The 16,802-nt window shown below is 33.5% G+C and overlaps 2 protein-coding genes across 4 annotated transcripts in view; one reads left to right on the forward strand and one right to left on the reverse strand.

Moving 5' to 3' along the window:
- Positions 1-16,802, reverse strand: part of LOC113400061 (allantoinase-like) — a 153,117-nt gene that overhangs the window by 92,379 nt on the left and 43,936 nt on the right. The gene's annotated exons all lie outside the window — the stretch shown is intronic.
- Positions 610-14,731, forward strand: LOC113400080 (integrin beta-PS). 3 transcript variants are annotated; one of them, XM_026639471.2, is made up of 18 exons: positions 610-684; positions 818-866; positions 4,633-4,956; positions 5,051-5,227; positions 5,482-5,710; positions 5,798-5,882; positions 6,330-6,500; positions 7,006-7,113; positions 7,483-7,635; positions 8,191-8,313; positions 8,612-8,779; positions 10,299-10,535; positions 10,611-10,785; positions 11,163-11,269; positions 11,375-11,519; positions 11,851-11,984; positions 12,334-12,486; positions 13,393-14,731. In XM_026639471.2, the coding sequence occupies exons 3-18, from the start codon at positions 4,665-4,667 to the stop codon at positions 13,456-13,458; spliced, it is 2,523 nt and encodes an 840-aa protein (XP_026495256.1). In that variant the 5' UTR covers positions 610-684; positions 818-866; positions 4,633-4,664; the 3' UTR covers positions 13,459-14,731. The 3 variants fall into 3 exon arrangements, with proteins under 3 accessions (XP_026495256.1, XP_026495260.1, XP_026495258.1); XM_026639475.2 differs by lacking the exon at positions 818-866 and having other exon boundaries at positions 665-684; XM_026639473.2 differs by lacking the exons at positions 610-684; positions 818-866 and adding an exon at positions 3,131-3,598.

Here is a 16,802-nt window from a genome sequence, read left to right on the forward strand (position 1 = left end):
CATTTTGTTAAACGTACAAAATATAGCCGCTTCTATACGATCATAAAAATTAAATCATATAATATGGAATAATTGTCTCAATTTTGATTAAAACATTTAGTACTATAGTATTTTAAATAAAATGGTAGTGCTTGTACCACATACTTCAAACATATTGTAGGGTACTTCTCTTCAATCCTGAATACAGTAATCGTAAAAGTATGTATAATTTCAGGCACAAGGGACATTCCTAAGGTTGGTAACGCATTGGTAATTTAAGTGATGTTGACCAATTTGTCAGTATGTCTACCTATTTTAAAATGTATAAATTAAAGTATTACACCCACGATAATATTATGGCATGTGACAATTTGTACTTGTGGTGAGAGGAGTAACCTCTTATGAGTACGCCATAGGGTTCTTCATATGGGACACGTGAATCTCGAATTCGGAGATTGTGTTGAAGAAATTAAGCCACGTAATCTTGACCATAACATTAACCGCGATCCAGGCTTCCCATGGATCGAATTTTGACCTAACTTCTGTCTATATATATATTCTGTGATATGTTATCTGTATATCTTGATGTATCTGTTTTCTGTATAATCTGTGGTATAAAATGGGCAATGGATGGATTATGGTCAAAGAGTATAGAATGAAGTAGTTGAAGTACCTAATTAGTTCATAGGTGTGTGAATACGAATGGTACAGTAAATAAATATATTTATTTTTAAGTTGTGGTTTTGTTTCAAAAATATTACTTTGCTAGTGAATTTACACCTTAACTAAATGAGATAACAGAAAAATAATAACTGATGTTAATATGTATTTCTTTTAGAGATGCATGGTTCGTTAATAAAGTTGGACTCAAATATATTTTAAGGCTGGTGAGTAACTACATAAACTTTACCTTGTATGGGTCATGAAGTACAAATATTTTCTTAATAATATATTTTATTATAATATTAATATAATAGTAATTGTTACAAATTCAGGTCATAATAAGTTGAAAAGTTGAATTATATTTTTAACTCTGCAATGATTGAAGAGAATGTAATATAATGATTTTATTATTTAAATATCTTTACATATTGCGAGTTTGTTGTGAGGTCAGTGTTGTTAATTTATATTTTTAGTGTCAACAATAGTATTTGATGTCATTTTGTATCAAGGCTGCTATAAAAAAACATAAATTAAAATTAACATTAAATATTGGTAACCAAACAATAATAGTTGATAGGGAATGAGTGGAGTTGTTTTTTTCTACATTTTACTAATGTTTGCTATTATATATAAAAAATGATATTTTTTCATTTATTACAAACATAACTCTTATAGTCAAAAATAATAGGTACCTATGGTAAAATAATTTGCTCTATTTAGTTGTAATCACAGTTTATAAAAAACTCAGAGTTTTTGTATGCTCTTTAGTCCTTTGGTAATTACTGTGTGTGAAGTAGAAATATTATCAATTTAACCCTGGTTTTAAGAACAAAAATAAAATTATGTTTATAAGTAATAAAAACGTAGACAGATTCCTCATAAAGCTTTTCCTTGGCTTTCGAGCATGAGATAAATTATTATAAACACTAATTAAGCTCACAAAAATAAATGTTGTTTTGCACGGACTACTAAACCAATAATAATTGGATAAGACCACAAGTTCTGTATTATGCCATCCTTATAAAATGTTAATTTCCGTTTGCTTAATTCATCTGAATGGTCACGGTCAACAAACATTTGTAGAGCACCTCTAGTTTAGAATAATAGAATGAGGTTCCTTCTTTGAAACCTCATTTTGATCCAAAACATGTAAATTTCATGATTTTTTTTATGTTTTAACAATAATAATAATTTGAGCTGATACAAATTATTAAAGCTTCTTTTATTCGAAATAATTAACATTTAAAACTGGTGGTACATGTTAGTAACATTAATTATTGTCTGAAAAAGAAAAACGTAAAATAAATTTCACTTTAAAAAAAAATTTAAAAAAAATCTTTTATCAATAAATAAAAAGTTATGGTCAGTATTTATAATTTTTTTGTAATTTATGCTCCTGAAAGATAACGGATTTCACGTTAAAGTCGCACAATGACTTTTTTAAATCGCCAGCTATAATGAAACATCGCTGATGTTTATAGTTCGCCGTTATAGGGATGTATGTATGCGGTGGCGCCGCGCCCGTAAAGCAGACGGGTGCGGTCGTCGACCCGATGTGCACCCTCCACCGTTATCGACGGTATATGGTATCTGGACTCAGGTTCTACGAATACAGGACAAGGTTCAGTTATAACGTATACTTAGTTTCTACGATATAAAAAAAGTTAACATTCTACCTTTAAGTCTTAGATTAAAACGGTTATCAAGTGTACGGTTTATCAATTATAATTATATTTCATTCATACATTTTCGTAATTTGTCTTACTGAATCATAAAAAAGCGATTAATTAATTGTAGTCTAACACAATAAGCCTTTCTATACAATGTAAATAGTTAACTAAGTATTTACATAATACTTAGTTAACTTTTTTCAATTAATAGATTAAATTATATGTGCAGGAAATTTGAAAATATGTAAGCATGACATAATTTTCATGGCCATAAATAGTCTATACTGATGAATTGTAGGTAATAAAAGGACTAATGACAGGATGCCATATGGCTCGCTAAGGACATAAGAGCTGATAAGATAATTATGAGAAGCGTGAAATGTGAATTCAAATAGAAGAACATTACGATACTGCGGTTGAATCATCTTATTTCTGTTGAACATGACGTAATTTCATTGACCTACAAACACACCAGTTTTTTTTGTTTAACCAGACACTTTACTTCAAAAAGTTTTTATATTAAACCAAAAGATTGAAAACTTAAATAAAGGCAACACCTTTCGAAGAATCAAATCTTTTATCCATATTATTTAATGACCTGGAGTTGGACTACGTCAATATGGATGTAACAGATAAACAAAAACACGAATTCTAGTTCGAGTCTGTTTATGCTAAGGTGGTCAATTAAATGCATCCCATACAGACTACAATACACACTGCTTAGTGCTTATTGTATTGAGTGCGATTTGGCACGTATTGGTTCCAAGAAGGAGCGGTGACGGCGCCGCTGTATCATTCGCTGACGAAGTTATTTTCTGTACTATTAGTCACGCGTGTATCCGGCACGGGCTGGTCGCGCAACTCGCGCTGCTGTTCTATACGAACTCTATCTCGAAAAATAAAATCGACAAAACAAACAGCATAATTACGACTCTATGTCTTATCATAATTTCAATATTTGCGGTAAAAATATATTTATTTACTAAAGGTTAATAACTTTGTGATAAGTGTCGTCTTAATAGTTGGATTCGCAAACGGTACAAGATTTGTTTTTTTAATTTACTGAAGGAAAAGATTTAGTTAAAGGTGACGAGTTGCCCTTCTATGTAATGTGACTAATTGATTTTATAGGAAAACAAAATAATCAATAATAATTCTTGAGAATTTAAGAAGTTATGTGGGTCGTTGTTGTCAAAAGGTGACTGGTGTTCGTAAATATTGATGTAATAAACTACATTATCACTGAGAGTTAAGACTCTCGGACCAGAGAATTAAATAAGGCAAAGGTATTTTGTTTATGAATTAATTTAATGAATATTATAAGATTATAATTATAAGTTTTAAATTATATATTTAATTGTGGTATGATTGACCGCTTTCTAATTATTGTTTATTAACATTTGGTCTTTACGATATTAAGTTGTTATTAACATATGTAGATTGGTTACAAAATAATTTAATGAATATAATATAGACTAGAAAGAGGGTAAAAGGTTTATGTATTGAATTTATAAAACATTTTATATTATATTTTTGCATCAATCTTAAAATAAGTGTTGTAATATTTAAAGTAAGATTATCATATTATAATTATTTATATTTAGCATTACAGAAATATAAAATATTCAGTATAATATTTCTTACGAGCTCTAGTTTGTGTAAACGATAGCGGTTTTAAAGCGCTGATTGTAGCTGCACGGCCTCGATACGGCGAAGCGTAGGCGCTTTACCGCCCGCTCCCGCCCACAGGTGCAAGCTTAGACCAGATTTTATAACTCACTTTATCGACCATATGATCTGATTTTCATTCATAAGATACGATTCTAGTATACCTAAGATTTATAAAGATTGTTTTTTACTATTAATATCGTATCTACCTATAATATTGCTTAATCTTTTTTTGTTTTTGTGGTAGGTACATTTTTTTACACAAAAAATAATAAAATTGATTATATTTTATCCTACATTCGTGTATAAAAAACGTGTGTAAAAACGTAAGTAGTTGTTTTATTGGCTGTATATTAAAGAGATTTAATTAGATGTGACTGTATGTAATGCAAAATTGGATTATGCATATTGTAAAATTAACAAAATACGAATAAGTTATTTTAATAAAAAAATTCTTACTACCGATCCAAAAAGTTTCGTATTCATGCCTTGACCTGTGTCAATAATAATTTATCTCGCGTTAGGAAGATTATAAACCCGTAGTAAAGCGGTGTGAGGCAATGAGATCAAAAACCTACTTCGCATTCTTTTTTAAACTTGCTATTATGTTTATTTATTATTTTAGTATATAAAATAACGTTATTTGTTGTAGGTATTGATCTGAAATCAAAACAAACCAGTAAAATGGATACACAAACGTGTTTACTATTTTGTTTGTGGGCGAGCCTGTTTGTAACGTGCTTGGGACAACGCGCCGAGCAGTTGCTTGCCCAAAACCCTTGCTCCAGCAAGACGACATGCAGCGACTGTGCACGGACGCCGTCCTGTGCTTGGTGTTTCGCTCCCGAGTTCAATGGACCCCGCTGCTTCAATCCCGCCATGGAGGGTGGCACCGGGGGCTGCGATGAAGCGTACATATTCAATCCAGATAATCAACAGTCTATAGATCCGATCTACAACCGCGAACTAACAAGAGGTAAATTTTTCCTACCTTTTTGTTACCGTTTCATTCCAATGTACTAAAATCCGTTTTTTTTAAATATAGGAAAATAATATTTCTATAATTCCAGCGAAAGGTCGAATGGGAGTAGGTATGGAGTCTTCATATTACGAGGAATCAATGAGTAGTAGCAGTAGTAGCAGCAGCAGTGGTGGCAGTAAGGGTGGCGGGTACATGGCAGCCGGTGCCGGCGGCGAGAACTTGGTTCAAATTAAGCCACAAAGAGTTAAGCTACAACTGCGGATGAGTAAGTGCCAACAGTTTTATGACTCATGACAGATGTTTAATATTGATTTGCTAATGGCGTTCATGATTGTATATAAAAGATTACGAGATTATAATTTTTTTTATGTTTCATTATTAAAAACATCGTGTTTAATTCGTTTTAAATTAATTTATTTCATTATATTTCGCATACATCATATAAAAAAAATGTTTAATGATACTGCTGTATAATTTTCATATTTGCTGTACAATATTAATAAATTATTATCATTATAGATCAGATGCAAAAGATGACGTTCTCGTACGCACAAGCGCAAGACTACCCGGTGGATCTCTACTACCTCATGGACTTGAGTAGATCAATGAAGAACGACAAAGAGAAGCTCAGTATGCTCGGTAGTTTACTTTCGAGTACCATGAGAAACATCACTTCGAATTTCCGCATCGGTTTTGGATCGTTCGTTGACAAACTCGTCATGCCATATGTTTCGACGGTACCTAAAAAGTAAGGCAACATTTTTGCATATGAATTTGATCAACTCTCGGTATGTGATTATGTAATGGTATTTAATGAATAATTTATATCTTCCAGTCTAATATCACCTTGCGACGGCTGCGCGGCGCCCTACGGGTACAAGAATCAAATGTCTCTCAGCAACGACACGGACTTTTTCGATGTTAGTATGTTTGTTTAATATCGTATGTGACCCAAGCATAATGTTTTGCTAATTATTAATTAGTGTAGAAACATAGCAATACTAAAACTAAATTATCCTCTTACTTAAACAGTTGTGCAGTTTGACCAAGCTCGGCAATTTATGCTTACAATTTAAAAAGTATTCCAATGTTATATTATAATTATTATGCATCTGCAACACTACTATACAGTAAAGTACTATAGTGCTGTTACTTTACTATACAGTAACAGCTCTATAGTCCAACTGCTGGACCTAAATTCCTCCAGTGCAGGTGATGCAGGTTTCACTGCGTCATCACGACTCATTTATAGCATTGTTATTAGTACATTCATTTTAACCTTTAAGGTACTAAGTAAATAAATGAGAATGTTTAATTTAAATTTGAGAAAAATACTCGATTATCGATTTTTTTATATAAATTCTTAGAAAGCAGTGGCCCGCGCCGACGTGTCGGGTAACCTGGACGCGCCCGAGGGAGGCTTCGACGCCATCATGCAAGCCGTTGTGTGCAAGGGTGAGATCGGCTGGAGGGAACACGCCAGGAAGCTTCTCGTGTTCTCCACTGACGCGGGATTCCATTACGCCGGTGACGGAAAGGTGACAAATAATACATCATGCTATTACAATGTTTCATTCGTCCATCATATACTATTCTCGGCTATGACATCATGGCGTCATTCAAATTTTATTTGTTTAACTTTGAAGTAAAATTCATACAATTATTTAAACATTATAATTTTCTGTATTCATTTTTATATATGTTACTATATATAAAGTAAAAATTAAAGGATTAGCTTGTTATCTCCTATTGTTGGACAAAGAGTCCTCCGCTTGAAGAAAAGGCTTAGAGGTTCTCATGCTGCTTTAATGCAGCTTGGTACAAGTAAGTAAGAAGTAGAATCTTTTTGGATATTTGTTTTGTTTTCTTCAAGAGGAGGACTTTGTCCAACAATTAAACTATATTATAAATGGTTCATGTTTCTTTTCCCATTCCCCATTTAAACAATACATGTAATAATAATATATCTAAATAATAGCTATGTGTTTTGTGCCAGTAACTTGTATCATAACTCTTTTTAAACATTGTCATAATAATTTGCAGTTGGGAGGTATCGTGCAACCAAATGACGGAGAATGCCACATGGAAAACAACTCATATACCCACTCCACGACGCAAGACTATCCTAGTATATCACAAATTAATCTCAAGGTATGTTATTGTATTCTCAAACTTAATTTTTAAGAAATTTGATTATTTAAAAAGAGTGAAGTAGTTGATAAGTCAACAAATCAACTATTTGCATTGTTTATTAACAGTTTTTAAAAAAATGAGTTTTAGTTAATAATTTCGTATATACATGTATTTTATTCAAATATATTATTCGCATAATTGTTTGGAAACTGGTCAGACGCACTGTTTTCTTGCATTTATCATATCTGTATACAAAACTGAAAGGGTAACATTTCATTGGACACATGAGGTGAGGTGTTAGATGTTTTCCGTCACCGTCAGTACGAGAAACAGATTTTATTTGACATCTATCTCGACTCTCAATGTTGTATAATATTGTCCCTCCAGGTAAAACAACACGCGATAAACGTGATATTCGCGGTGACGTCGGAGCAGATCAGTGTGTACGAGCAGCTCAGCAAGCACATCGAGGGCTCCAGCTCCGGCATCCTCAGTGAGGACTCTGACAACGTCGTGGACCTCGTGCGCGAGCAGTACAACGTGAGGCTCGATGCATATACGTATTACTTACTATAAATCTGACTGCAGATCGATCGCCTATTACATCATCGGACGCTAGGCCTTTATTGACTTGATACTTAACACCTAAAATACCAAACACAACAGAATGTTTTAATTCAACAGATCTCCTCTTATCCTCTTATGAAAGTTTAAGATTCATTTGAATTTTGCTTTCTACTTCATTAAACATAGGTATTTTGTTTTTTTTACGCATTGCTTGACGCATATTATGATCTCTGCGGCAACGATCTTAGAAGTTAAAGTACAAATTGCACTAATGAATGCCAACCTCAAGGCAACACATTAAGAAATTCATACTAATATATGATTTTACCAATATAATCAGAAATTTTTGCACATATCACATAGCAAGTTAAAATGAAGAAATCTGCTAATAAAAAAATAATAATATGTTATTTGTGTATTAAATTATATTAGAGAAACTTCTTCAAGAAAAAATAATGTAATAAACAATAAATTTATTTTTATCAAAATCAACATTATTTAAAAATATTTGTTTTTTTGTTGTTATAGAAAATTACCTCAACTGTTGAAATGAAAGACACTTCCAGTGATGCAGTGCAGATATTGTACTACTCTTCGTGCCTGGGAAGTAAGGACAATATGGTGCAGACCAGCAAATGCGACGGACTCAAAGTATGTTTGGAATTGATCACCTTCTAAAATAAATAGAGAATAACTAAACAGTTCAGAACCTTTTCTGTTTGTGAACTGATTTTCTTTATTTAATTTTTAGTTCGTTGCCATTGACGACCTTTAGTGTTAAAAATAAAAAAAAAACAATTATAAGAGTAGAAAAAATAATTCTCGAATTATCCAAATTTTCAATGATTATTACGATTGAATTTCTACTGGGGTAAACACTAGTTAAGCTGAAATTGAAACAAATTATTTTTCAATAGAAAGATTTGGTTAACATGTTTAATTTTTTTAGGTTGGTGATGTTGTTGAATTCTCAGCTGAAATCACACTCAAAGAATGTCCCAAGGACCCGAGCAAGTGGAAGCAGAGTTTCAGTATCTATCCAGTTGGTGTGTCGGAGAGTCTTAATGTGGAATTGGAAATGCTCTGCGACTGTCCTTGCGAACATCCCGGACACCATGTAAGTGGATAAAAATACCTTTTTTCTAAATACTAAAAAGTATTTTGTTTTTCGATTATTCGATTAATCAACAACTAATAACAATTGTGTACATTGTATGCAGTTTCAAGCTTATAAACTTCTAAAATAAAATGATAAGTTAATTTGTAGGTAAACACCGCATGCAATAAGGATTTAAAAAAAAATCTTTCAACTAAATACTTGACTAGAATAATTTCTATTCAATAACTAACAACAAAGAATAATTTAAATATTTTTTTTTTATTAAAAGTAAAGAATTATATAATTTGTAACAATTGTAAATTTACTTAAAATGTAATTCCTAAAGTTAGGTATGAGACCGCCAGTTTATATTATCTAAGTATTGGCGCAATAGTTTCATGACGCAAAAACAGCAGCAGACTTCAATAAGTCCTGCATTTTTTATATTACATAAAACATAAAACATAATCAGCCTGCATTCCCACTGCTGGGCTAAGGCCTCCTCTCCCGTTGAGGAGAATATGGAGCATATTCCACCACGCTGCTCCAATGCGGGTTGGTGGAATACACATGTGGCAGAATTTCGTTGAAATTAGACACATGCAGGTTTCCTCACGATGTTTTCCTTCACCGCCGAGCACGAGATGAATTATAAACAAATTAAGCACATGTAAATTCAGTGGTGCCCAGGCAGGGTTTGAACCCGAAATCATCGGTTAAGATGCACGCGTTCTAACCACTGGGCCATCTCGGCTCTGCTTTTTTTATATTAATTATCACATATTCAAAAATCAGTCTTCGAAATGTTTCGTGTCCCACGAGAAAATGGAAGTGTCCTGGTTAAAAACTGAGCGTTCGTTAACTTGCTTTCGATATTGTATGTAGAGAAGGAATTAAAATTACTTTGTTATGATTAATGGAAACAGTGCCATTATGTACGCAATTGATTATTTTTTGTTAGAAACTCGTCGACCCAGTTGCCGTTAAATTGCCCTACTGGACTGTTAATTATTGTTTACACGATTTTGTTTTTGTTGGTAGGTTTTACAGTCCCGCTGCGGTTCTATGTATACAAAGCTTTATTTTTCCATTAGAATTGTTGAGTTTTTTTTTTAGTAAGAGGAAAGTTGAAACTTTGCATATAGTTTATAGAGAGAAATACTAGCAGGTGAACAAGCAGCATAACTAAGAATAGGTACTTTTAGCTGAATATTTAGATTCAAATGGCAGGCGGAGTAAAGATAAACACATATGAGATTTAAATATTCCATGCGATGTTCTCATAGGTCTGCGTTATTATACTCTACAAACAGTACTCTCTTATCAATACAATACAACAACATCAATCAACTTAAGTATTTATGCTTTGATTATATTTTCATACTACCTATAAGAATTTCGCTGACGTGAACATCAGAATTTTTTCAAAAATCCATAATGAATATCCACTGACGAAGGCGCCGTTCTATGTTCGACGTTAAATGACCATCGTGCATCAGTGTGAGTGGGTGGGACTGAATGTGGGCCCGTGTCGCAGGCGTACAACGACAGCCCGCTGGTGTGCAGCGGCGAGGGCACGTCGGCGTGCGGCGTGTGCGTGTGCAAGGCGGGCCGCTTCGGCAAGAGCTGCGAGTGCTCCGCGCACGGCGGCGTGTCGCTGGAGCAGGAGCGCGGCTGCCGGCCCACCAACGCCTCCAGCGGCCCGCTCTGCTCCAACCGCGGCACCTGCATCTGCGGCGTCTGCGAGTGCAACAAGATGGACGACCCGCTCAAGGTACGTCCCCGTACGTGCGAGCGGAAACTGCCCGGTCGCCACCCATCGTGACTAAACCGATTCCTCGCCGACCAGGTGATCTCCGGTCCGTTCTGCGAGTGCGACAACTTCACGTGCGACATGAACAAGGGGCTGCTGTGCTCGGGGCCGGAGCACGGCGAGTGTGTGTGCGGCAAGTGCAGCTGTCGGCCGGAGTACAGCGGGCCCGCCTGCCAGTGCCTCAAGGACCAGACGCCTTGCATATCGCGAGGTATGTTATCTGTGACCGACAATATTTGTTTTGTAGTTTACCTGAGCCGGATAGTTTACGGTCCGCAAATAGTATATGGCGCCGTGCAAATATAAATAAGACGGATTCGTTTTTGCATTTTTACCTGGAAACCTTATCTGCCTATAACCTACTTGATTAAACATCCATAATTGAAAAAAGTGTTATTTTTACTGTATTAGGTAAGTTGTGTAAGTTTTACTCCTATGCAATTTTTTTTTATACTTATATGCTATTTTCTCTTTCTAATAACGAAAGGTTAGTAAGTTGACTGCACAGCCGGGTCTAATAGTCTCGGTAGTAATTTAAATTGACATGAAGTGGTCTATCCGATCATAATCTCGATTTTTTCTGAATAGAAAACGGAAAAATATGCAGTGGAAATGGGAAATGTGTGTGCGGTCAGTGCGTGTGTAACGTAGACGACGACCGACACTACTCCGGAAAATACTGCGATAAATGCCCGGTGAGTTCTTGCTGATCGATACGTGAACATGGAATGACGATGATAAGTAACTACGTCGGATGCGGTGTGCTCGTACAATTCGTACTAATCGGCTGTCGTACGCAGACGTGTCCCGGCAAGTGCGAGGACTTCAAGGAGTGCGTGCTGTGCGAGGTGCACAAGCGCGGGCCCGCCTACAACCCCGACGAGCCGGCGCGCGACTGCGGGGACTGCAACCTCTTCCCGGAGGTCGTCGAGGGGAAAATCGAAGGTGAGCCAACCGGGACTATATATGAATATATGTTTACGACTCATTTTGTTTGTTGAATTCATTTTTTTTTTCTATAACGTTCTGGTTTGGTTATTGCGTTTTATTTTTAAGGCCTAAGGCTTTTCTGTTATTCAAAATATGTTTTAGATTATATAATATAGCTGAAAAAGATATCTCGTTAGGCTAAACTAACCTACAAAAATATTTGTTTTTTGTTTCACATTCACATATTCATTTATTTATATCGAGTATCGATTGTTATTGTCATTATATTATTTCTCGAAAAATAGAACACTAGATAATTTAATATAATTTATATTCTTATTTGCAGCAAACGAAACATTGAACGAACATTTGTGCAGTTTTTACGACGACGAAGACTGCCTTTATGTATACGTGTATTCCTACAACGAAACCCAACATCTTCACATCCGAGCGCAAAAGGAACACGAATGTCCGAGAAAGGTACATAACACTAATAAGATATTTAAATTATCGTATTCTTTTGCGCGAATTATAAAAATGATTATTTGTATGCTTGCGCCTAACATACAGACAATCCCCGATTGTTCCTAAAATATTATTTCAATTGTGATGAAACTTTGGTGAGGTGTTCCGCACATGTCATCTAAGGCCCTGGCCCATAAATAAAAAGGATTTTTCCTATATATATATATATATTTATCTTTTAATATAAATCCTTAATGTAGACCCTTAACCTACCTGTGCGGCTTGGCTAGTTTATCGTCAAATAATGATTAGGTACTTTTATAAAGCTTGTAATATTGTTTAATTATTGTTTCTTATCCTGCAGGTATTTATTCTCGGTATAGTGCTTGGTGTGATCGCCGCCATTGTATTAGTAGGTTTGGCTCTGCTGATGCTGTGGAAGATGGTGACAACTATACACGACCGTCGCGAGTTTGCACGCTTTGAAAAGGAGCGCATGATGGCCAAGTGGGACACGGTGAGAATCAAATATTATTATTTTTATTATACGATACAGCTTCATTTTTATTTACATAAAGAGAAATCCATTTAACTTATTGTATGTAAAGTAATAGGTAGTTGTACCATTGCTGGCCAATATTTGGTTTCAAGGTGATAGGGCTTTGTGCAAGTCCGTTTTGGCTAGGAATCACCAGACATGCTACTGTCAGCAGTAATACTTAGTATGGTTTTGTCCAGTTAGAAGAATGAGTGAGCCAGTGTAACTGCAGGCATATGGGACATAACATCTTAGTTCAGAGGCATAATAGCTCATTGGCTACCTATACGAGAGAAAAAAAATCATCTGTCTGAATTTTTTTTGCACTTATGTAATTCCTCGCAATGGTTTCGTTTAACACAGATCATAAGATAATTTCTATTGCCTGGTGCGAAAAGGGTCAATATCAATTACCCTTGCTTTTGAATAAATTAGAAACACAATTACCAGATGTTGATTGTTTTACATAACACATGCCTTTATAATATTTATATTATTAATTATGCGTAATACTTTTGGTGCTAGTATTTGTATTGTTAAGCTTATGTTGTTTTAGCTCAACAAAAATTTGGTAAATGGCAAATTTTAATTTACATTTTACTCATGAATGTATCTTGGCCCTTTTAACACTACGCCACAGATATCAACAGTGTTTCCACGGCATTTGTACTCACGATGTGTGATGTATGATCTTAATGTCTTTTATATTCTGGTCTATTTTAGTTCATTATAGTTTGTATACGAAATTGATTTGGTAAAACCGTTTTGGTCCTGAGATTAAATTTTTATACATTTCATAAAATCTATGTATGTATGTATGTATGTACTATAATTATGTGTTGTTTGTATGGGATACATATAAGGAAGAAATCTTCTCTTTTTTAGGGCGAGAATCCTATTTACAAGCAAGCTACATCCACATTCAAAAATCCAACTTACGCCGGTAAATAATAATCTGAATAAAGAGATCTGTATAGTTGCTTACATGTGTTTATCAAACTGTCATCGTGTTAGAGAAAAATCATAAAATAATGCATTGGACTATAATCTAAAATTCAGTATTCGCTATAGTATATTAGACATTTTTAGATGATGTTTTTGACGTATACGTTATAGAAGCTTATGTAGAAGATATGAAGCCTTAGTACGTGCCTTTGAAATGAAATATTTTTTTAAATCGCTAAGCTATATGGAATATACCGTATCTCTTATACGTTTTCAACATCGTTTGTATAATATATTGTAAAATGCATTTTTAAAAAAAGAAATAAGATCTGTTTAAATATCTCAGATTTTTTTGTATCTATTTAGAGTACGCTTTTTGTACTTATATCCAATTTCATTGAGGAAATCCTCTATTGTAAACAATGTTTTTGTAACTTTATTTATTTTTATTTTTGTATAACCCTTTTTATATTGTGTATTTTTAATTAATAACACTGGATTATAAAAATAGTAATTGTCAATTAATTATTTATAATCTATATTAAAAGTTTTACTATTTAAAACTTTATCGTAAATATTGTTTACAAAAGAAAATCCTATTGGAATATGGTTTACGTGTGTGTGTGTTTGACGTATGTACTTATGTGTGTAGATTGTTTAAATCGAATGAAATATGGTTTCTTTAATAAACCATGTCGCCTTTGATAAATATTAGTTTGTTATTAGTGTCAGATTTTAGATTGGAGATAATTATAGTATTTTATTATAAGTTATGAACAAATTTCAAAACAGTTTTTATGTAAACTCGACTATAATGCGACTAAGATTTATATTTAATGTAAAATGAGTTTTACTTTAGATACATTATGATTGTGAAAAATTGTGTTTTAAGATTTAATAATTAATATTAAAAATGTACTGCCGCTTCTTCTGGTCTTGTGCCTTATAATATAAATTAGTGCCATTACTAATCGTATGATGTTAAGAAAGTGTTATTTATTTCGACATTAATATCGAGTAATATAAAACATAGATTTATTTAAAGCGTAAGGTAATATAAGTTTTATTTTGTTTTAATGAAGTAATCAAAGCACACAACTATTATTATATTATATTAACGCATTAAGATGGACAGTATGGATTTGGATATTATTTTATTTTGTAATAATCATGTGATATATCATATATAATGATTGTAAATGTATATATCTTTAGTTTCACTATTAAAGCAGATGTGGACTTTTATAAATACCTAATAAAATTAACTTCTAAAATCAAACATTTATTTCATTTGTTACGCAATCCCTGGGCAGTGGGCACTACGCAAATGCGTCGTTTATAATCTGAATTACGTCATGTAAGGAAAGCGATTCAAATTATTTCAAACTCGATGACGATATAGAGGGAACAAAAACAAGTTATCTTTTGATATATTTGTACTTAACATAGTTAAATAATTACCTAAAATGAAAAAAAGTTAAATACTTGAAATAATTATTGTGTAGTAGAGGGGCGGTTTAATGGATTAATAACTATTTCTTCGAGAATTTGTCATACCAGGCTTATAAATATAGACGTAATACACGTGTATAATATAAAAAAAAAAATGGACGTGGGCATGGTTGATTTAATGTATATCGAGGACATGGAAGTCACCGAGTTGTTACAAGCACCACGCATAAACAACAGAAATCGTCTGCGAAGAAATCCTTTCATTGTGCTATCCGAAGAAGATTACAAGCAAAAGTATAGGTTTAACTAACGTTACGTTGTAAAGTACTTGGCCCCGCTTCCATTTTAATGTTTTTTTGACCCAAAACATTCAACTCAACCTACAAGTATTGATGATTAAATATACACTTTATTAATAAATAGTGTTTTATTTTTTGAATATAAAAAAAAATTATTATCTAGACACGCGGTAGCGTGTCAGCCAAGTTATTACCACAGGTCTCATAGCATTACTATCAAAATTATTGTATTCGAGAATAAAATCGCATGGAACAATATTAATTGTTGCCAGATCTTCCTGTGAAGGCGACTTGGGCTTATTTCCACCCCCCGTCTTTGCTAAATCTTGCCAATGAGTGGACAAGTTGGCACTTTCCCGTCAGTTCGTTTAATCTGAAAATATTTAATCAATGTTGATAATTTTTATTGAGAAAGTAACGCATAATAAGGATAGGTACGGTAGGTAATAAAAAAGTAAACACCTCTTTGTTATATCTTTCCACTCTTCAGTTTTTTTATTGTTGGAGGAAGCTTTTGTACACCGATTTTCTATTATGTGGCGTGACTGCCCAATCAACTATATGGTTTTATCAAGTTTTGTAATGCGAACGAATTTAGACCATAGTTTTTCAGATAAACCTGGACTAGTTAGTACAGGTTTAAACCAAGGTTTATTTAGTTTTTTGTAATGAGACGGAATAGGTCTAAGAAAAGTTAAATATACCCAAATATTTTATATTTTTATGAATATATTTTAAATTATTTAAAATTATAAATTTGTGACATTATATCGATAGGAGTCACATGCCTTAGGGATATTTTGTGATTTATCTAAAGCCTTTGATTGTGTGGAACACGAAACTTTGGTAAGGAAACTACGTCATTATGGAATTGATATAAATGGAAAGAGCGAAGCTCCAGTTACTGTGGTTGTCTCTCAAGGTTCAATTCTTGGTCCATTTCTCTTCCTCGTTTATATAAATGACCTGCAACATCTTTTAGGTAGTAAACTCGAGATAGTATTATTTGCTGATGATACTTCTTTAATTTTTAAAATAAAAAGACGTCTTTCAACATGTGACGATGTGAACAATGCTCTCTCTGAAATAGTGCATTAGTTTAGTGTTAATAATTTACTATTAAATAGTAAAAAGACGAAAAGTATTAAATTCACTACTCCCAATGTAAGATGTGTCAAAACGAATGTACTTTTAAATGGGGAAGCATTAGATGTTTTAGAAACCACAGAGTTCCTTGGTATTACAATAGACTCTAAGCTCCAATGGGGCCCCCATACAAATAGATTGACGAATAGACTCAACTCAGCCTATCATACATAAATTCAACTTATACTTATCAACTCATAAAAAAAAATAGACTTTTGACTGATGTAGATACGGCTCGCCTAGTGTATTTTAGTTATTTCCACAGTAAAATTTCTTATGACATCCTACTCTGGGATAATGCAGCTGATATTAATACCATTTTTGTATCGCAGAAGAGGGCTATTCGTGCAATCTATAACCTGAATGATTTTTTCAGAAATTGTGACGTACATTCTATTAATACTAGGAACAAGAATAAACTTGTTACTCCAAGTACCCGATTACACAGGATTA

The sequence above is a fragment of the Vanessa tameamea genome, chromosome 8, assembly GCF_037043105.1.
Source record: "Vanessa tameamea isolate UH-Manoa-2023 chromosome 8, ilVanTame1 primary haplotype, whole genome shotgun sequence".
NCBI classification, from domain to species: Eukaryota; Metazoa; Arthropoda; class Insecta; order Lepidoptera; family Nymphalidae; genus Vanessa; species Vanessa tameamea.

Excerpts from the sequence above, each read along its gene's own strand:
- LOC113400080 (XM_026639471.2), top strand. The coding sequence starts at position 4,665 with ATGGATACACAAACGTGTTTACTATTTTGTTTGTGGGCGAGCCTGTTT. Across the intron at positions 4,957-5,050 it reads CAACCGCGAACTAACAAGAG|CGAAAGGTCGAATGGGAGTA; the intron begins GTAAATTTTTCC and ends CTATAATTCCAG. Across the intron at positions 10,536-10,610 it reads AGATGGACGACCCGCTCAAG|GTGATCTCCGGTCCGTTCTG; the intron begins GTACGTCCCCGT and ends CTCGCCGACCAG.